Raw genomic sequence first — 21,362 nt, 5'->3', positions numbered from 1 at the left:
CCACATTTACCTTCACAAAGAAAATCACACACACACACACCCTGTCGTTCAGATGAATATGGGTCTAACTTAATTTGTAATGTAGCTGTTGGCCGGCCTTCAGAGACTCTATTGTCTGGCTGGGAAACTTCCCCTGGAGTTAGCTTCTAGTGAAGGTTACCGCTTCAGTGTCAGCAGATTCAAACTTTGGCAATTTTTCACTCTGGCCCGGTTTGAAAGATGAAGTAATTATGAAAGGTTTGGGAGGGATCCTTGACATTATGGTAATTGTTTTGCACATTGTTCTGTTTTCTGTGTATGCAAAGGAAGGCATTCCTATTTATTCATGTACTGTATATCCACTCTCGGGTCTTTGGTGTGTGTCAGTGAGACAACAAGACTAGAGTGTCTGTTGCTTCACTCTGTGCATTGTTCGATGTACTTCATAGCCTAAAGTGAATACATTACAGCTAGAATCTCTCCTTTTTTATTATTAATATCTTCTCTTTTTCTTTTGGGCTTTTTCTTGAAATTATTATTCAAATTCCCTGTTTGGATTGTGCAAGCATGGGGAGTACACTGTCTCACCCTTATTATTATTAATTATTTATATTTTCTCTCTTACCATAAGGCATTTCATTCAAACCACTTTGAGAATGTTTCTATATGACTGTGAGGCTATGGACAAGGGCTGCTTTCCTACACAGACCAGGACAAGGGAGTTTGAAACAACATCAAAGTAGACCTCAATCAAAATATATATTTAAGTGAGTCACTTGAAATGTATCTAATCCCTGCCCATTATTAGACTGAGAACTATGAGGAGGAAGAGGAGAAGGCGGAGGAGGAAGAACAACAGAGGTGCGGCTGAATACTCAAGGGGTGTAGAAGAAATGTGCCTGGTACTCAAACCGGTCGGAGCACAAAATCGAACGATAGGAAAGAGGAAGCAGATAGGACACAGAGAAGGAACAAGGCGAGATGAATAATTAATTTTTCATTGACTATCCTACAAAGGGGAAATTATCTAATGCAAAAAAAGACCGACTTCCACAACACAAATTTATGAATAATGCATTAAAAAAGTTTTTTAAAGGTATTAGTTGGAACCTTTTTTCCGTATTTGAGGTTGCACAACCTGATTATATATGAAATGATAACGCTCACTCGCTCTCTCACACAGCGTAGGGTAGTCGAGTTAGTTATCTATCTATGGCATTGGTTATCTTTAGTATACTGCCACCTAGTGGTATAATATTGTTGCTGCCTGTAGAAAAAGCATAAGATAATCATAAATAGTATTTGTAGATTAAACATATTCAATGATCGCTGAATTTTAGAAGATTTTAAAAAGATTTCACCTTAATTTGACTTTTAAATTATTATTATTTTGTTTCTGTTCTTCTAATGCATGAAACAATATGAAACTAACAATATTTTATTATTTATTGTAAGTCTATTCATATATTTATTCATGTTGTTAATTGAAAGCACATATCATTTCAAATAGAATGTGTTTGAAAACTGTTTCACATCGATGACTTTCTGACATTCATCATTTTTAGGGTGATTTGTTGACCTTCAGTAGTTGATCAGCTCATCTGATCAGTTAATTGTTCATTTACAATCAACGTATTAACGGTGGAACCCAGTCAGCAAGTCAAAGTTCATCCCGCAGCAGAATCTTGGCTTTCCTCATGTTCTTCACCACTGAAAACATTCAAATCAGAAGAAGATGAGGATTAGAGTCACACACAGATGAAGATAACTTCTGATGAACTCAGCCTACTTTTCAACACAACACAATATGCACCATACCCAGAGGTCTATATACAAGTCCTCATCAAAAAAACATGCTCAATGAAAATGTTTGGGAATAATCATCTCCCATTGTAAATGTATATTTGTTCAATCCATGCATCAAATGTTTCCCATTTATATCTACAGTTTACTTCAATTTTATGAGGACATTTGCCACTTTTATCTGGGGCAGTCAATGATTTCCCCCCTTTCTTTTAAGGTACAGGCCAGCAGGTAGGGGTTTGCTAAAGGGTGCCCAGGTAGGCTGCAGACATTGGAGATTGAACCCAGAATCGAAAAGCCCTAACCACTAAACCACCCTGCCCAGTATTCCTCAGAGTGTCGACTGTATATTTATGTTGGACTGATGAAGGTTAAGTTGAGTTCTTCAGCCTCCGATTACAGCGTTAATGAGTTTCGGCGATAAGAGTACGGCTTCACCTTCGCCCGACCAAATGCTAATGCTCACCTTAACCGCTCAAAACAGAGGGGCTCAATCAACTGATTTTTCATCAGGGGATTGGAAACATGGGTAAAATGCAACCAAATGTGTAAGGTGTCAAATGTCAGCGTTCATCAGACACAAGGGCAAAGTGCTCGACATCTTTTATACAATCAGCATTAAGGAAAGGTGTTGCTAGTATCAAGGCTGAAGCAGTAGTAGCAGTATAAGTACTAGTACACACCCACACACACACACGCACGCACGCACGCGCGCACGCACGCACGCAGTAGTTCTGTCATTCTTTTGATAGGTAAGGTTTTTCTTTGGATAACTTCTCGGGGCACCTAGAATTTATGACATAGCAAATGCAGCAGCACCTTTTCAGATATGTGCATGCCTGTGTGTATGAGGGCCTGCATATGTTCTCACATACACATCGAGTGTGGTGAGGGCATGCATTTGTATGTATGTATGTTTATATATTCCTGGCTCAGTCTCACTGGTTCACAATCTTGTTTTCCCCTCTGTATGTCAACCACTTTGAAAATCATTTGTAAAAACAGTACTATGAAGCATATACAAAAACAGTAGTCGGAAATTAACCTTAATAATACAGGATTGGATGGGAGAATCACTCACAGACAGAGATGTCCGCAGGCTCGTAGGTGAAGAATCGGTTAGAGTACCGTCCCGTGAGGTCCGCTCTCACACTCATAGACGGGTCTGCCCGGTACAGGGGGGGAGGAGGGGAGAGAGAGCACAAGGGATTTCAAAGTGTTACGTGTTGTGTCAAGAGGAGATGAGGAGAATGTTCAGAGATCGGAAATAATGAAACAGATGAGCAGATGATGAGATTACTTGGCTTTTGTTGCATATATAACTGATGTTATACCCTTCGATGTAATGATCAAGTCATGTCATAACACGAGTAGCCAATGATCATGCTATAATTATCAACATGACTTTGTACTAACCAGTAGGCTTCTTAGTGTTACTCATATGAATACTACGCACCACTCTTCCACATTCTTAAAGTAGGTTCAAAAATATATAATTGCTACTGTTAGCCAGGACCAACTATTCATGTTTACAGCTGACCAACAAAGGCAAATAAGGCTGGAAATGTTGGGACTAAATAATAACATTTAAATATTATATGCTAATAAAAGCCCAATGCTAAAAAGCTGTAAAGGATCAATTCTTGCCCTTATAACTGATAAACATATCAGTTATAAGGGCAGATGGGATATGAACAAGTCTGTGTGCGACCAGAGAACTGATCCCAAACGGGAATTGGAGGCGGCCATTATTACCAACAAAGAGGATTCTTGGAACATAATGGCCGTCCGGAGCCAGGTTGGGGTCTGCGGTCTCGTGCTTTAGGAGGAGTTACACATGATTTAGTACCAAAGTGAGTATTGCTTACAATCAGAGGAGGAAACCCAACTTCAGCCAGTGTAAACTAACCATGTATTTGCGCCACCCATGGACTACAAGTAAGGTGTCTGATTTCACAAATGAATGGGTGGAAAAATGCATGGTTAGTACGTTTGCTTTCTGAGCTGGGCAATCCTCCTCTGCTACATTCACCACTTCATTACTCATAGGTCTTTGTCAAAGACACGGTAGGCCTACAAAACAAACAGTTCAGCTTCTATGCATATCAGCCTTATGTTAACTAATCGTGTTAATCACACACACACACACACACACACACACACACACACACACACACACACACACACACACACACACACACACACACACACACACGCACACACACACACACTGTACCACATATGTATGAATGCTTACCACCAAATTGAGCATAATAAAATCTTCTTTCGCCATTTTTTGAACTGATTTATCAGCAAGAAAGACTTTCTTCAGTGCTGTGGAGAAAAGGTTGATGTTTAGTTCCACTGCTGACCGAGGCAACAGGAAACTAGTGCAATAGTCTACAGGAACCTCAGGAAAAACCTAAAACCCTGCAGTTAATGGACCCAGGCAGTTATATTAATCTGCAGCAGCAGTTTAATTGCCTCCATAGACAGAAGTGATTAAATTGGCCTTTTTCATACAGTCAGTACAAGACAATCAGGATCCTGCTTCCATGCTAGTAAGTATTTCTATGTTCTTCTGTATTCCACGACGTACCTTGACTATATGGGCAATCGTCATGATGGTGGATGACCATCAAAGGTTTTTTACTGAAAAACAAAACCACAGGCTGAGCCAACTGAACACATTCAACGTGACAATCGGTGCGAGGCTGTGTGGGAAGCTGGCCTAGACTAACCTGTCCACCAAGAATTATCTAAAGGTGTAGCTTGGCAAGGCATACTTCAAAGATTACAAGTATCTAATGCTATATTGTTCACAGCATGAAATAAGATGAGGTTTATTTTGTAAATGTTGATATGCTATGATTGTATTTCTCAGAAACATTAGCGTTGCTTTTTTCTCTCTTGCCACGTAGCCAAATAGAATGGCTTCCAAACCAGATAAACAAGCTCCTTGAACATAGGAATTCAGCCGTTTATCCATTGTAACAGATCCAGAGTTATACTGAACGTACCTCGCCGCCATCTTAGTCAGACCCTCTTCATAGGTCTGCACCCAGGTGATCCGGTCTCCCCATCCTGAAGAAGAAAAACACTATTTGCTTAAATCACTCATTCTCAAAACATTGTCAAATCATTCTCTAGCCATTCTCAAAATCTTCTTAAAGCATTCTAATTTGAACATTTTATCAAATACCTCTCAGATAATTATTTGATTTGCATCTCTGTAATTTTTTGCTGCTGTAACACATGAAATTCCTTTTATTGATTAATACATTATTATCTTAAAAGTTCATGTTTTAACTGTGCTGTGTAAGCCTAGACAGCTATAAAGTACATATCCAAATTAGAATTAGTGCAGATATCTGAATGCTGCTTCTGAGAACGTTAATAGCATCGTGGACGATATTACCATCTATACCATCTGGTTGTCAAACTATCAGAAAGACCCACCTCTTGACAATCTCTGTGGCTTTATCTTAGTTTTTTCCTTCAATGCCACACTGCTACAGGCAAACAGGAGCAGTGAGAAGGCAGTCCAAAACACTGTGCCCGGCATTGTCTAGGTTCTGTGGAGAGAGAGAGAGAGAGAGAGAGAGAGAGAGAGAGAGAGAGAGAGAGAGAGAGAGAGAGACAGAGAGAGAGAGAGAGAGAGAGAGAGAGAGAGAGAGAGAGAGAGAGAGAGAGAGAGAGAGAGAGAGAGAGAGAGACCGTCCAAGTACTTGTTAATAATAATAATAATAATAATACATTTAATTTAGAGGCGCCTTTCAAGACACCCAAGGTCACCTTACAGAGCATATAGTCATCATTCAAAACTATGTAAAACAGACTAGGAATAAAAGGAAAACAGAGGTTAAACATGAAGAAGAATAATAATTAATAACACTCAAAGACGCCTAAAGTGAAGGGGGGACCTCACTAACCACCACCAATATGTAGCACCCACTTGGGTGACGTTCAGCAGAGCGTTTTACTAGACCTTCTTTGTTTGGTGCTAAACTGACTGATATTGCAGAATTAAGGCAGCTCTTTTCTGTATCAAGTCACCAAACCAGATTTACAATCCTTTCAGACTTGAGGGAGCAACCACAAAACAAGCAATGAATTCATGCTTAAAAGCTTTTTGAAGATGGAGTTATTGATAGGTTTTCCCCGTTCTAACTTTTGCATCAGATTTGTAATATTGTTAGGTTTAAAGAAAGATACTCAATAACTAAAGATGGTGCTATGGAAATGAAGATGTAAAAAAAACCCACTTATAATTAGAAATACTAAAACATCATTAAACAGCATCATTAAAAGCTATTTAAAAGTCAAAGCAATCCTTCATTGGCTAAGTACAAACGTCCCTTACCTTGAATGGTGAAAAATTAAACATCAGCCCTTCCTGTTCTTGATGTATTTTCTAAACTCACCAAACAGGCATCAGAACACGCACAAACACACCCACCCATTTGCACACACCCATTTGCGCACACACCACACACACACACACACACACACACACACACACACACACACACACACACACACACACACACACATACACACACACACACACACACACACACACACACACACACACACACACACACACACACACACACACACACACACACACACACACACACACACACACACACACTATTTTATGTTGTCTGTCTTTAATTTATATTTTATATGGAACTATATGCTGCTGTCTTGGCCAACACCCCCTTGTAAAAGAGATTCTGAAATAAAGGTACAATTAAAAAAAAGAGACATACACATGCACATACAAACACAAACTCCTTCTCAAGGTAAATTCCCTCTGAGTTAGGGGTGTTCATAATTGGGCCTGCAAAGCCTGTAACTGTGATTTGGGGCTAATATAAGTCAATTGACTTGACTTGACATTTGGTGATTACATTATGTACTTTATTGCCAACGTGTAATGACTACTTGCCTGACCATAATCGGTGTATTATTTTGCTTGTCATGTGTTTCTTTTTGCTTTGCCATCATGGAAATTATGGAAAATTACTTTATGCATACGTAATTTTTTGGGGCAATTAAGTGTGTTTAATCAAGCAATTGATGGTCATTATAAAAAGGTTTTATATATATATTATTGGTATATGTCTATGTTTACGTCTGTATAGAATGTTAGCCGTTGCCATTGGCAGCGGACCCTTCGCGCATGCGCGTTCCCTCGGGTAACGATGCACTGTGGGGATCTAAGGGCATAGCAACAAACCCAGACACTCACTCAACTTTAACGCCTAAATAAAGTATCAATCGGCGGGTGTGTCCGCTTATACTGCTGCCATGAACGGGGCGGTGGTGAAGAAGACCCAGGACACGCTGGGTAAAGTCATCAAAAAGCCTCCTCTGACCGACAAACTGCTCGGCAAGCCGCCGTTTCGATACCTCCACGACATCTTCAGTGAGGTGAGGCTAACATTAGCGCTCCAGCTAATAATAATAACCATAATCCAGTTCGGAATCAGTGTTAGAACACGGCACCATTGTGTAACAGCGACCGCTATGTTTACTTTATTGGTGTCTTTATTCGTGTCTCGGCCCCCGAGCTAACGAGTTAATGCCAACTAACCTGCAGTGCCATGCTAGTAAGTTAAGCTAAGTGGGCTCATGTATTAAAAAAATCTAGCAGCAGCTACACTATGATTATCTATCGTCTGTGTCGTGTCATATATACTGTTCGTTAACCGGTGATTGAGATGGCATGACGGTACGGGTAAGCTAGCGGCCATCATCGTAGCGTCGTCTCGTTGCTAGGCACGATTTTAACCTTTAACCTTCTTAACCAGCCTAACCAGGTGGGTCCCAAACGGTGCCCTGGGGCACACCTGCGTGTGTCATGTGCTCCATTAGACGTAACAGAGAGAAAAAGCTTACACTCCTAATCTAGATTTCCCCTATTCACTATATTGTGGATAGGGGACATTTAGGCGATTGGTTTAATGCTCACAAATCTTCCAAGCCTTTCGCTGACCACAATGTCATGAAATGGGACCTTCAGCTGGTTGACAGGGAGGTTGAGGTGAGGTTTATGTCCGTGATTGGACTCATGACAACACTGGAGTGCTTTGTGTATTTGACGGATCCTTTATTTAAACCTGATTTGTTTTTTTTCCATTAAACAAATGCCTCAGTTATATTAAAAAGGTTTGCTGAGAACTTAAGAATCACAAAAGCTATCTACCAAATAACGAAGAATTTCAATTCTGGCGTTTCAAATGTTCTAAATGGGACAATCGTTTTTACAGTATGTAACAGTAGGCTACAATGAAATCATAGTACCTCACTACCATTAAATTTTAAATGTAACATGCTTGGACGTAAAATGTATGGGACATTTTTAAATCATCATTCCCTATAGTTTAAAGTGTGTGTGTGTCTGTGTGTGTGTATTTGACGGATCCTTTATTCAATGTTTTTTTTCTATTAAACAAATGCCGCAGTTATATTAAAAAGGGTTGCTGAGAAAAATCACAAAGGCTATCTACCAAATAACAAAGGATTTTGATTCTGGCGTTTCAAATGTTCTAATGGGACAATAGTTTTTACAATGTAACAGTAGGCTGCAATGAAATCATAGTACCTCACTACCATTCAATTTTAAATGTAACATGCCTGGACGTATTTTTAAATCATCATTCCCGTGTGTGTGTGTGTGTGTGTGTGTGTGTGTGTGTGTGTGTGTGTGTGTGTGTGTGTGTGTGTGTGTGTGTGTGTGTGTGTGTGTGTGTGTGTGTGTGTGTGTGACTTAGCCCTTAGTCTTAGCACCAATGGCTTAACACATCATCAAACCCATGGCATTTGTTGATGGCTTCCCTTGTTAACTTCCCTATACGATTCAGGGTCCATTCTGGCAGGTGCAAGGACAACAATTTAAGACGAGGATTTAAGAGCAGCACCAAGTGCCCGCCAGAAGCTTTCTTAGTATTTGTGGGTGTCACGTAGAGATCATGTGAAGAAGCTTATCTCCGAAATGGGTTCGCAAAGTCTTGAACAATAATCTGCCCATTGAAAAGGAATATTATTATATTTGTATATAGCTGATCTAAGCTTGTCTCAAAACTATTTTGCTGTTTTATGATGTAATGTAATTATCCTGAATCATATTAATTCACACATACTATATTCGTATGAAATTACGAATTATCGTAATCTAAATGTTTTTGTTTTGTGCTAAAGAGCACAGTTGGTAGTCCCAATAAGATGTGATTATCTTATGTTTTTGATCTGGTGATGTTCACTTTCAAGATTGGCTACATAAGGAGTTGGTAGTGGACTTGTCCTATAGAGCAGATAGTGCAGATAGTGCTTATCCCAAAAACAGCCTAGAAGGAACACCTTGATGATAGGACCTGAGCAATACAACTACAACCCACTGACTCTGCTGCCGTGGTAACAACTGCCAGGCTTTTACGATAAGAGACAATGTGGAGCCAAACTAAAGACTGTCCTCTAAACTGTCTCCTTCAAAACACAGAGTGATGTTCGCCTCCGTAGAATTTGTCACGGATGGTTTCAAGTCAAGTACATTTTATTTGTACAGCCCTCAATGGGGCCATAATCATTCATATTTTGCCCTACAGAAGTCCATATATCTATGAAACCCTAGCCCCCCAAAGGGCAAGAAAGAAACTCCCTTAATTATCGAGGAATGCAGAGTGGGGATAATTTCTTCCAGGGATGGTTAGAAGGGCGATGGCGCAAAACTGTTATGAGAGCTGAACTTTTAAGTTTGGATTGGAATGTTTCAGCACAGTGAGCCTCCCTGATGATTACAGGTGGGAGAATGTCGCACAGAAAATATGGAGTAATATTCCACATACAGTGAAATCCAAGCTACCCATCCTGTTGTCTTGGATTCCGTAGTCCTATGCTATCAGGCAGAACTTCTGGTGGGAGACGTCAAATAGTCCGGCCCAGAAACCACAAATCTAAAGTTGTGGAGATACACAATGCTTCCTGTTATGTTACTGAGACATTCTAACATTAATTTGCTGACCCTCACCCCATGATTGAGGTTTATCTCAGTTCATTGTTCTTTCCCTCATAAAAACTTCAACATTGATGTTCAAGAAAAATAAATCTCATGCTCTATCCATCTTGCTCGCAATCTGCCCCTATGTATAGCAGGGGTCAAGTGTGAGGATAAGCTTGGCTTTTCGGTGACACCAATGAGGTGTCTGTTGTCCCACCGTCTTTGGCCTCTTGTGTTTCCCTCCATGTATATTTGATGGGCAGAAGACAGCTTGTGCCGGAGTCTGTAGGGAATGCAGCGTCACTTCACACCACGCACATTGCGTGTTGACAAGTTGCTGGTTTTCAAGGCCACTGGTGTCTTCGACTCCTTGGCTAGCGTAAACGACTTAAATGGATAAGATTTAGTTACATTCTTCTTATTTTCTTTTGTAATTCCTACCGCCATAATATCACTCTCTTAAAGAGTACCTTTTTTGTATTTACTGTACAAAAAAAAAAAAAAAGTCTTTAAATGTTTGGTGCTCACTATGGCGATACATTTCTTGACTGCCATTTATATCAAAACGATGGTACATTTTTACTATTGCAAATTGCTGGGGGTATACTGAGCGTTTCGGGTTGTGTTGTGTGAGGATAGTATGGTGGTTTAGGGCTGTACAACTCTCAGCCAAAAGGTACTAAGTTCCTGGTTATTAATGACCTGCCTCTGAACGAAGTCGTTTTGGATACATGTGCCTGCATGCTGTATGAAAATAGTAAGCAGTGTTGTTATTCCTCTCTAGGTGATCCGGACCACAGGCTTCATGAAAGGTCTGTACGTGGAGAACGACATGAAGTCGGACAATGTCAAGGTGAGCTCACTCAGAAGAGACGGACAAGGTGCCAGTGCATGCAATGCCATTTTGTATTTCATTTAGTTCAAAATGGCTTTGGCAAGGACAGAGCATCTGCTGGCTTCAGTTTTCTCAATTCTGACTTGAATTTTTTTTCTTAAAAACAAACATTGTAAATATAAGCGATAAAAAACAATTGCAATTTAATTTGTAAACATAACTTTGATGTACAATTCTTATCCACGCCGATGATATATATTTTTACACAAACAATACCCATCTCTCATCTCATCTTCATCCGCTTATCCGGGGTCGGGTCGCGGGGGGAGCAGCTCAAGCAGGGGGCCCCAGACTTCCCTTTCCCGGGCCACATTGACCAGCTCTGACGGGGGGATCCCGAGGCGTTCCCAGGCCAGTGTTGAGATATAATCTCTCCATCTAGTCCTGGGTCTTCCCCGAGGTCTCCTCCCCACTGGACGTGCAAACAATACTTTTGTCATCAATTTCTGGATATAGAGTGTCTGTGAAGCTTTAAACCAACATTTTATAGACTGTCCACTGTAGAAATAAAAAAGAATCTCCATCTTGCCACTTTAAAATTACTTTCTCTTTGTTAGAATGTCTCCATAACAAAAACAGGAAACATTGCATAACTCAGCCCTGTTTGGGTTCTAGGCCAGGCCCAGTGCTGTCTCTCCCTATAGGTTCTGCTTAAACATAGTAGGACTGCTGGAACTAGATTACAGTATGGATAACTTGGATATCCCTGCAGTATTACCACAGATTTTATTTTTGACTTGACGTTTAACTAAACTGCTGAATTGTTCCCACCAAAAAAACCCGCAGTCCTAAACCTGTCTGTTTCCCAACGTTCTGAAGCCTCTGGTCTGGTTACCCCTCCTGCTGCTCCAGGCTGGACCCAGTCCAAGTGAACAAACTCTGGGCTCGCCGAGGTCCGAATTATTCTGGAACGCCACTGTAGCTGAGCTGTAGGTCTCTATCCTAGAGGCCACCGCCGTAGCCTTCACCATGTAGCCTGCACGCACCTCTCCCAAACCTGTCACTACGGCCCGCCTTGTCACAAGTTCAGACTCATTAAAACATGGAGCAGATGAGAAGGTTTGTGTTTATCTCCAGCAGTGCGGCACATCATCCTCACATCATAAAGATCACCAGACGTAACCGAAATCGTGACTTTTGGCAGGCTACGCTCAGAATTACAGATGCAACACCATTAACGCATGCACCGACGAAGGGAACCCCTGCGGGCTTATCTACGGTGGCTATTCGAGGCAGAGTAGCACAGTAACAATGTGATGTTGAGCACTGCGGTACACATAGCCACAGTGCTCATCTCTATAGTGATTCAAGGACCGTGATGACATCATAGTCAGTTAAGCCCATGCTTTGCATAACAACAGTGGAACCGAGACATCCTTCTGGGGAGATGGGAGGTCTCTAGACTAGTCGAGTTACACTGAAAAACATACTCCTCTCTCCTTCTCTTTCTCTCTCTCTCCCAAGACCGGCACTGCCATAGAGTGCGATATAATCAAAAATATGTTTCCAATGTATAGTCTGATATTCCGATATAGTCAAATATATATATATATATGTGAGTGTGTGTGTGTGTACTAGGGCAGGGTAATAATGAAAATGGCTCAACTGTGTTACAAAATACAAATGTAGCCTACTTTAATTTTTCTCTTCACCTTAAACAACAGGATTTAAGTGCAAACTTGTAAATTGGACAGTTTAAACTTGAGCTGTAAACAAAACTGTCTCAAGTATCAAAAGTGCAATTTTAAAATTAGAAAGGAATTGCAAGTGAAACTGTACTTGAACTGCAACATTCCATCACTGCAAATTGCATTAAGGCATTGTTTATTGAAGTGCAAAAATAATGATAATGGTAAATAGTGTGTGTGTGTGTGTGTGTGTGTGTGTGTGTGTGTGTGTGTGTGTGTGTGTGTGTGTGTGTGGATTTATATGATTGATAGATGATGATCTTTTCCATAATCTAGCAGCCCTACCAATATGACAAAACAACAAATGACATTCAAGACACATTATCTGTTCATATTTGCACAAATACACTTTTCAGGCTGCAATTTGTAGCCATCCCACCATCTGGATTTTAAAATACTGTTGCTTCTGTTCTCGATAGAATATGCTACTTTCTATAATGAAGTCACTCCTGTTACGGTTTCTCTTTATGCTTCCTGCATTTAGTCCAAAGCCATTCATGCCTTCTTGATTAGAAAACTTAAATGGAAAACTATTTTGCCACAATATTTCTCCAATGAAAATAACGACAATGGAACAATGGAGGGTGCAGTAGGGTCGTGTTTGAAATATGTTTTTTTTTTTAAAAAGCAATTGCATTGTGAGCAGCGGCTATAATGAAATATTATTATGAACGTTTTTGCATGGCTGATTGAAGTGGCACTAGAAATCTAGTGGTGGCTCTGAGCCACTGCTGAATGCATGCAGGGGAAACACTGCTAGTCCCATACTACAAGCCTTGCCTGGGAAGGCTTCACATTGCTGGTCCTGGAAGCTGGGTCTTTTGAGAAACACCTTGACAGGTCTTGATGCAGTTCTGCAAGGCCCCAGGTCTGGGAGAATCAGCGCAGAAAGTCTTGTTTCTGGTCTAGGCCTTCCCTTTGTTGGGGACATGAGCACCAAGTCATCAGTAAACAATAGGTACTTTACCTCGGTGTCTAGTAACCCGATGCCAGGTGTTCTGTTCAGTTCCTTGATATTTATGTTGAAAAGAGGTGGGACACGGGCTGCATCCCTGACCCATCCCAAGGCTGTGGGCAGGACGTAGGTGCCTATTTTTGTACATTTGAGTTTGCTTACACCACTTTGTAACAATTTGTCATCTGTCTGTCTGTCTCTTACTCCCCCCTCTCTATCCCAGGAGAAAGACTCTAAGATCGCCTTCCTCCAGAAGGCCATAGACGTGGTGATGCTGGTGAGCGGCGAGTCGCTGGCGGTTAAGCCGGCGCGCATCGTGGCAGGACACGAGCCTGAGCGGACCAATGAGCTGCTGCAGGCCATCGCCAAGTGCTGCCTCAGCAAGGTCTGCCTCACTGGGTCACAGACATAGGGACACACAAACACGGACACACACACACACACACACACACACACACACACACACACACACACACACACACACACACACACACACACACACACACACACACACACACACACACACACACACACACACACACACACACACACACACACGTGATACAAGAGTTCTCTATGATGGGTCTATATCTCTTGTTCCCTGCTACGATGGATTTCTCTCGAGTTAGAGGCTAGACCCAAGCCAGCTCTGTGCAAGATCTCATCCAACCTCACTAGGTATCATTGTTCTATAACAGTCGGGGTAAGAGCCCTTACCTCCCTTGGAACCCTTTTGTAGTGTTACTATTTTGTGCACAAGCCAGTATTGAGTTTCATCCCTATGGTAAAGATGAGGTATTTTTCTTATTTCTTGTTTACAGCTTGTTTTTTAGCTATTTCTTCTTTAGCGAGGGTTGTTAAGGACAGGAAAACCCAGAAATATCTTCAGTCCAAGTCCTTTGGAAACTGGATATTTATTTCAATAACGTATACAATTAAAAGAGATTCAAGAAGTTTTTCAGAGTCCTACATGAAGAAAATAAGCAAAAAAATAAATAAATGTCATCTTCTGCTGAAGGGAGCTGGCATCTTTTATAAGGGAGATCTAGTACCCTAGAACCGCCTAAATCAGCTGTTAAAGTCTGGTCACGAGGGCCAATTACTGGCGAGCAAGATGCCCTGAACCAAGCCCTACCTGCTCCCTAATGACATGTATCTGAAATTCAAGTCGCTTTGGAATACAGTGCCTGCTTAATGAATATATACTAAATAATAAATGGTCATAGTAAATACAAGACCATTTATTTACTACAACATTTAGAAATCGATACACGTTCAGCATCTCCTGCTGGAAAACTTGAGTAGAATGAGTATGTACAGGAAGAAACCTCCTTCACAGTTCTGGCTGTTACTGTATTCTCCCTGGCCAAATGTGTATGATACCATGTAGGTGTCTATTGACGATCCAGTGTGTTGTTGGGAAAAGGTTTGACACTGGAGGAAAGTGCTTCTGAATCGTTTTAATTAACCCCAAGGAGACTGAGGTGTGAGATGTTTGTGACTGTGTCCTAGGAGCGGTCCACAGGGAGAATTATAAATCTTCATGTAAATATGAGTGTTTGCTTATTTCATGATTTAGTTTTGTTTGGTCCTAACATGGGAACAGGAGCTTCTTAATGCTAATTGCCAAGTCACATTGTCCTGACCGTTGCAACAGCATTTCACTTTTGACAAAAAGTTAACTTTGAAAACAACAGCTTTGTTGAAGCTTTTATTTTGGTTTACTGGCGTTGAGAATGCAGGTTGCCAGTAGACGAGGGCTTATTGCCAAGGGGAAATGTCAGAATCTCAGCTTTGTTCCTGAAGAATGTGTGTCTCATTCCGACGTAGTCTGTAATAAAAATTGCTTTGCAGGTTGCTGTTCTTGCTGCTGTCCAGGGAGCTTGTTAGTGTGTTATTTTCAAGTCTTTCTCAAGTCCAAAAAAGTTCTTACGGAAGGCTTTAGGAAATTCCCCTTTGTCCCGCGTTACCATTCTTGTTGCTTCTCATTATTCCCAGAAGATGAAGAAGGAATCAAAGAATAAACATACAATTTCACCTGCTTCTTGAGTTTGGAAAAGGTTTGCAGTGCACGCAGTGTGTGGCCCCGGGGGGGGGGGGGTCTGATGTTGTTGGAATGTCTCTCTGCTCATTACACCCTACCTGTCACAACACCGGCTGTCTGGAAGCCCTTAGTAAGATGCCGCTCTTCTCCCTCTTGTTCCTGGTCCCGCTGGTACTGGGGTTCAGATGTCCAGCGAGGACGCAGTGAGGCGGGTCCTAGCCGGGGAGAAGGTTGACCCAAAGTCCAAGGCCTCCACCTCGTCCTCCCGCTCCCAGGACAAGGAGAACCGGGAAGGACGCGAGAGACAGCCCGACCGAGAGGTGGGTAGTACCACGCCCAGCACTCCTTTTTTATTTATTTATCTATGCACCTGCAATGGAATGTACGTATTGCAAAGAGATTTCATATGCATTGTTAATGGCAGTGTTGTCAACTGAAAATAATGAAAGAACAGTTGGGCAGTGTGGTGAGGGTGTGGAACTCTTGGAACTTTAAAGGTACAGGGTTAGATTCCCCACTGTTCACAGCCTACCTGTCCACATACTAGAACACCATACCCTAAACCCCTACCTGGCCATTGAATGACCTTCTCTGAAAATGTCACTGAGTCACTTTGCAGAAAACTCTTGTGTAATCCATCTAGCTTGTTTTCCTGTCGTCTGAGCGCCAGCTTTTGTCTACAGGAGAAGAGAGAAATCCTGGAGCGGAGCGCGAGCCAGGAGCATAAAGACCCGGAGCAGCCCAAAGAGCCAGAGGTGCGACAGGACACCAGAGAGAGACAGAGGACCCGGGAGAGGCGAGGCAAGGAGAGGGACAAGGAGAAGGAGAAGGAGCCACACAAGGAGAAGGAGAAGGAGCCACACAAGGAGAAGGAGAAGGAGAAGGAGCCACACAAGGAGAAGGAGAGAGACAGGGAGAGGGATAAAGACAAGGAACGCCATCGGGAAAAGGATAGAGGCCGGGAGAACGACAGGGAGAAGGAAAGGGAACGGGAGAAAGATCCAGAACGAGCAAAAGATCGGGATAAGACGAGGGACAGGGATTCCCACCGGGAGAAAGAGCGGGACAGGCGGAGAGAGCGGGATAAAGAGCGGGAGCGGCCCAAGGAGGGCGAGGAGAGAGGAAAAGCTCTAGAGAGAGGAGATAGAAAGGTTGGTTATGGTTCTACTCCGTAGTATAGTACACTTTTGTACATCGCATGGCCTTTACCATTTGACTTTACTGGCCTGGCTTGGCTCGCTTTGAGTCGGCTCGCTTTGAGTCGGCTTGGCAGCCTAGCTGGCTAGAATTTGCAACTCCATTACAACAGGAGTTCATGCTTGAACACACTGAAATATATTCAGCGTTCAATAGGCCTATTCACCCTTTTTTGCATCCTTATCTCAGCAGCTCATGGAGAACCGATTTATTTCAGATTATTGTTGTTTACTCAGTAGAAAATGTTTCACATATTTCACATATTTCCCCCAGTGGTGCAAGATGTACTTGATATTAGGGAGAAAAAAAATCATTTTATTTTGTTTGTGTTTATGTTTCGGTCTGTCCCTTCAGACCAAAGTGCCTGAGGACCAAAAGCCGAAGTCCCATCCAGAAGAACCCAGCAGAGCAGCTAAAACAGCGCCAGTAAGTCATCTCCTCCCCAGACTTTGAGGGAACTAGGAACCACAGTGTATTCATCTGGTCCATAGTTGCGGCCATACAGGCTAGGTTAGCTGAGGTTTAGGATATATGCTATATCTGGGTCAACGCTATGATCAGGACTATAAAAACAGCCAGTATCCACAGTCTACCTGTAGGCGTCCTTGAGCCTGATAAACTAACTCTACCTGGTCTTAATGGCATGGATCTAAATTCACTCTTAATCACTTTGGATAAAAAGCATCAGCTGAATGACTTTATATAAGGTTAGGCGCATACTAACACCTTCAATCCCTTCTGTCCCTGACCTCCGACCTTCAGGCTGAAGAGGATGCCCCTGAGGTATATTTCCTTTAAGCTAACAGGCTGGCTAACCCTGCTTCTCTGCTTTAGTGCTTCCTTATGCAAAATGCTTCCTTTTATCTCTTGGTTGAATGAATTATTCAATTAAATAATCAGCTGCTTTTGAAGAGCTATCGTCCTGCAGCCCAACCCGTTGACAGCTAGCCCTAGCAGACAGAGCTGTGCTAGTCTACAGTCTGTAGTGACTTAGCCCGGTGCTAACGGTGGTGGTCAGCTTGGTGGGAGAGCGTTTGCTTAATAGTTAACCCAGTTCTCGTTCCTCTGTCTGCGTAGCCAGCAGAGCTGGCAGAGGACCAGGTAACGCTTGGTGTTGCAACTGACTTCTCAAAAACAAAACAATAAATATATGTATGTTGGAAGTTGGATTCAGTTGTGTCTGTTTTGTTTATTCCAGTCAGAAAGTCTGGCAAGAATACCGCGGCCCTCGTCTGCCAAAGGACAGAGACGTAGGCCAAAGGTCACAGGTCAAGGTAACTCCCCTACTACATATCTTTCAGGTGCTGCATACTAGAACCGATTGTGTCTTGAGTACTAAATGTATTTTCCTAGAACTGGTTTTACTTTTTGTTGTGGTTGTAGACTTCACCAAGGCTTTTGTGTCAGGTTGATTTGTATATGATAAGATGGGTAGAATGTATAGGTACTTCAGTTGTAGGCTGTTATAGTTTATTTATTTTTTTCATTACTTGTTGCTTTTGATTACTGTTGAGTAACTTATACCGGTAATTATAATGCTGTACTCTCCTTGGAGTGTACCATAATAATGTTATTGTGATGGCTCACCTTCCCCTTCCTGTCTGGTCTTTCCACTTCCTGTCTGTATGGTCCTCTCCAGATGAATCTGACAGTGAAGGAGGTCAGTGTTTCATTCTCCCTCATGACATTTCTTGACCTTCCGTTTATACTTGGTGCTGCTTCCCCAGTTGTTGGCGTACTGTAATTTCTACGGTGCTAGTGTTGGTGTGTCATTACAGGTCTAGCATGTGGCTCAGGTGCTGGTGTCTCATGCTGCGTTCCTCTGCTTTAGAAGGAGAAACTGCAGCAGCAGCAGCAGAGAGAGCTGGAGCCCCTCAAGAGAACGGAGACGCATCGGACCCCCAAGCCAACACCACCCCCAGGTTAGTTAGCATGCACACATGCACACACACCCCTGGCTGTGAGACTTGACCTTTGACACGGTACATTTCTGTAATGAAACTGATTCTAGTTCGATGCCCAATACAAAATATATGGTTCTGCAGCTTTTTAAAGGGCTCATGTCATGCCACCAGGTGTGGGTGTGATTAGCTGGTACAAGCTGTTTGGCACATGGAAGGAAAGATTTTCATAGTGACATCACAAGTGGGCGTGTCCACCCAGATGTACACTGGATAGATCAGATTACCAGCCCACCCAGTGGACATTAGCAAACTTTGCTCATCTATCCTTCATATATCTGGATGGACATCTTGCCGTTCTGGATCTTTCTCCCGTTCCCGATCTTTCTCCCGTTCCAGTTCCTTCTCCCTGTCGTTCTCCCGGCCTCTATCCTTTTTCCGATGGCGTTCCTTGTCTTTATCCCGCTCCCTGTCTTTCTCCTTCTCCTTGTGTGGCCGCCCACTTGTGATGTCACTATGAAACTCGTTCCTTCCCTTTCCCCCCCCCCCACAGCGGCAGACAGATCCCCCGGCCAAGCAGCGCCCGGCCGGCCCCTCCCAGGGTCAAGAGACAGGACGGCCACCCTGACGTCCCCCCGCCAGAGAGGTGACCTCCCCCCCCGCCGCTCAAACCACACTCCCACCCTGTCCACTCGTAGCCGGCCTAAATGACACCGATGGGTCGCATCGCTGTCGTCGGTACTCTGTCAAATGTCACAAATACAGGGACGTCTGGGGAGGGTTCTAATGGGGAGACGATGTGTTGATGAAGACACATAGTGCCATCGGGCCTTGACTTCTCATCTATCGGTATCGAAAAAAACATCGCAGGAATGGCGAACCGTGGATCTGACGCGCAGTTTGATATAAACATATTCTTTAAGAGTTTATATCATAGACCCTACTCACATAGAAGCCATTTTCTAAAGGTTAGTCGGGGGGGGGGGGGCTGCAGACGCATAAGATTCATTTGGTAGGTAATTGGTTGCCATGCTACCCCAACCCTGGTAGCATTTAGAATGCATTACCATTCAGTTCGCCAAGATTCTAGAAGGTTCCCCCACCCAGCTAGCCCTTTTGGGCCTTAATCACCACGCTAGTTGGCTGGCTTTTAGAACCTAGATGGCACCAAGATGGCCGCTCGGTGAAGATGGCCTGTGAGATGGAATTGAAAAGATAATTAATGAATTGATTTAATATGAAGCCGTAATGTGATCCTCCCAGGCTGGCCAGTGCAAAGCCCCCGGCCGCTGTCATCATGGAGGGCAAGAAGCAGTCTGAGGACGAGGAGGACGAAGATGAGCAATTCCTAGTAGAGGAGGCGGCCCTCCTTCTACCCGAGATGCCTGACCTGGAGGTGGTGAGAGTGCAGGGAGAGCCTTTAGAAGAGCGCTGGTCCATTACCAACGACGTACATTTAAATTGAAAACACTAATGTAAATGTCGATTTATTCATTTATTTAGTTATTCGTTGTATTCATCACAATTCCCTTCATGTAGTTTGTGGTATATGCAAAAAGAGAGGATTTTCGAGAAAGCAATTCTTGTATTTAATGTATTTCAGGCAAACGCAGTGGAGCTGAATGGAGACGAGAAACACGGTATGCAATCACTTCATGATGAAGTCTGGATTTAGATGAGAATGAACCACAAGACTTTGAATTCAGGTCTGATATAAAAATCCAATCTGCATTATCTCCCCCCCCCCCCCCCCCACTCCTCCTTCAGGTGGTCTTGTGAAGAAGATCCTGGAAACCAAAAAAGATTATGAATCATCGCCATCGTCCCCCAAATCCAAAGAGCAGGTCAGTACTTCCGTTGTAGTAGTTCACACACCCTCCACTAGGGGGCAGCGTCGGCTCACACTCTGTGCTCATAACCTGCCTGCCGGTGTTACAAATATCTATTTTTACAAGCTCTCAATGCATCTGGCTGTTTCACCCAGGCTCCAAACCATGAGAAAAACCCGCCTGTCATTGTTATTGTTGTGTTGACAAATGGGGTGTAAAGTTGTAATTACATTGCTTTCCAAAACCACAAAGACGTAGAGATGAGGTGAAGCATAAGGAGTATTAACAACCAAACAAGCGTGGCGTCACACAAGGGATAGAGCACAGATAAGGCTGTTGTTGGGGGCTAGGACCACGCTGAACACCGTATCTACGACACGGCCTGCAGACCTCCGATTACCACTCTAGTCGGAATCCACTTTCCTTTAATCTCCTACGTCTGGGGACAGCCGGCCCAGGGAGAGCTCTGGTTTGGTCTGTTTACGCCAAGCGTGGATCAGGGTGATCGCAGGAATGAAAAGCAAAACCTTCCAAAGAATCACAGTTGAATCACATGGTTAAAAAAATAAAATGAAACAATTGATGTTTTCTTTTTGACGGCAAAAGAAAAACCCTAAATGCCCTCATTGCACAGCGAGGGGGTTAAGACATCCTGCTCAAGGTCGCCTCTTCTGGGATCCAACCCAGAATGAGTGGAAGGACCTGCGTGGAAAACAAGAGAGCCTGGCGTGTGATGTGTGTGACGTGTGATATGTCACCCGATCGGCATCTCCCTCCTCCTCCTCCTCCTCCTCCCCCCCCCGCCGGCTGGTGATCCGCCCTGTGTATTATTTATGACTGAACGCCGCGTTCCCCGACCGACCGACCGTCCTACCGAGCGGGCCATCTCTCGCTCCACCGCTACCGGCCCCTGCTCCGCTCCGAGGCCAGGCGTAGCCCCTCCCCGCCCGCCGGTTCCACCCGTTCCCCTGGCGACGGGGGGGGGCGTGTCCCGGGTCACCGAGAGCGCCATCGGCCATCGCTCATCGTGGCTGTTTTGAGAGCGAGTCGATGTGAAGCTTGACGT

General features: G+C 43.2%; 2 protein-coding genes across 5 annotated transcripts in view; one reads left to right on the top strand and one right to left on the bottom strand.

Moving 5' to 3' along the window:
- Positions 1 to 1,411: 1,411 nt before the first annotated feature.
- Positions 1,412 to 6,271, bottom strand: LOC132448725 (anterior gradient protein 3-like). The gene is made up of 8 exons (XM_060040221.1): positions 6,146 to 6,271; positions 5,242 to 5,357; positions 4,803 to 4,866; positions 4,382 to 4,434; positions 4,040 to 4,116; positions 3,538 to 3,601; positions 2,864 to 2,947; positions 1,412 to 1,689 (listed from the first exon to the last, which is right to left on the bottom strand). The coding sequence occupies exons 2-8, from the start codon at positions 5,345 to 5,347 to the stop codon at positions 1,640 to 1,642; spliced, it is 498 nt and encodes a 165-aa protein (XP_059896204.1). The 5' UTR covers positions 5,348 to 5,357; positions 6,146 to 6,271; the 3' UTR covers positions 1,412 to 1,639.
- A 688-nt stretch (positions 6,272 to 6,959) lies between these two features.
- The window catches only part of traf3ip1 (TNF receptor-associated factor 3 interacting protein 1), a 22,302-nt gene continuing 7,899 nt past the window's right edge, over positions 6,960 to 21,362 (top strand). Inside the window, exons 1-15 of one of the 4 annotated variants that reach the window (XM_060039795.1) lie at positions 6,960 to 7,221; positions 10,572 to 10,640; positions 13,549 to 13,710; positions 15,555 to 15,689; positions 16,053 to 16,520; positions 16,921 to 16,992; positions 17,329 to 17,349; positions 17,644 to 17,667; positions 17,765 to 17,840; positions 18,206 to 18,226; positions 18,398 to 18,488; positions 19,021 to 19,113; positions 19,731 to 19,863; positions 20,071 to 20,107; positions 20,235 to 20,311. In XM_060039795.1, coding sequence (XP_059895778.1) covers positions 7,099 to 7,221; positions 10,572 to 10,640; positions 13,549 to 13,710; positions 15,555 to 15,689; positions 16,053 to 16,520; positions 16,921 to 16,992; positions 17,329 to 17,349; positions 17,644 to 17,667; positions 17,765 to 17,840; positions 18,206 to 18,226; positions 18,398 to 18,488; positions 19,021 to 19,113; positions 19,731 to 19,863; positions 20,071 to 20,107; positions 20,235 to 20,311 — 1,602 coding nt within the window. In that variant the 5' untranslated portion in view covers positions 6,960 to 7,098. Of the gene's footprint in view, positions 7,222 to 10,571; positions 10,641 to 13,548; positions 13,711 to 15,554; positions 15,690 to 16,052; positions 16,521 to 16,920; positions 16,993 to 17,328; positions 17,350 to 17,643; positions 17,668 to 17,764; positions 17,841 to 18,205; positions 18,227 to 18,397; positions 18,489 to 19,020; positions 19,114 to 19,730; positions 19,867 to 20,070; positions 20,108 to 20,234; positions 20,312 to 21,362 lie in introns of all 4 variants that reach the window. The other 3 variants (XM_060039794.1, XM_060039796.1, XM_060039797.1) reach the window with 3 other exon arrangements.

The sequence above is a fragment of the Gadus macrocephalus genome, chromosome 20 (genome assembly GCF_031168955.1).
Source record: "Gadus macrocephalus chromosome 20, ASM3116895v1".
NCBI lineage: Eukaryota > Metazoa > Chordata > Actinopteri > Gadiformes > Gadidae > Gadus > Gadus macrocephalus.
This window is presented reverse-complemented; position numbering and strand designations above follow the sequence as displayed.

Bases quoted from the DNA above. Each gene is read 5' to 3' on its own strand.
- LOC132448725 (XM_060040221.1), bottom strand. From the start codon at position 5,347: ATGCCGGGCACAGTGTTTTGGACTGCCTTCTCACTGCTCCTGTTTGCC. The intron at 4,435-4,802 runs GTACGTTCAGTA...TTTGTTTTTCAG, and splicing joins CTGACTAAGATGGCGGCGAG to TAAAAAACCTTTGATGGTCA. The intron at 4,117-4,381 runs GTACGTCGTGGA...TTTTCTCCACAG, and splicing joins CGATTGCCCATATAGTCAAG to CACTGAAGAAAGTCTTTCTT.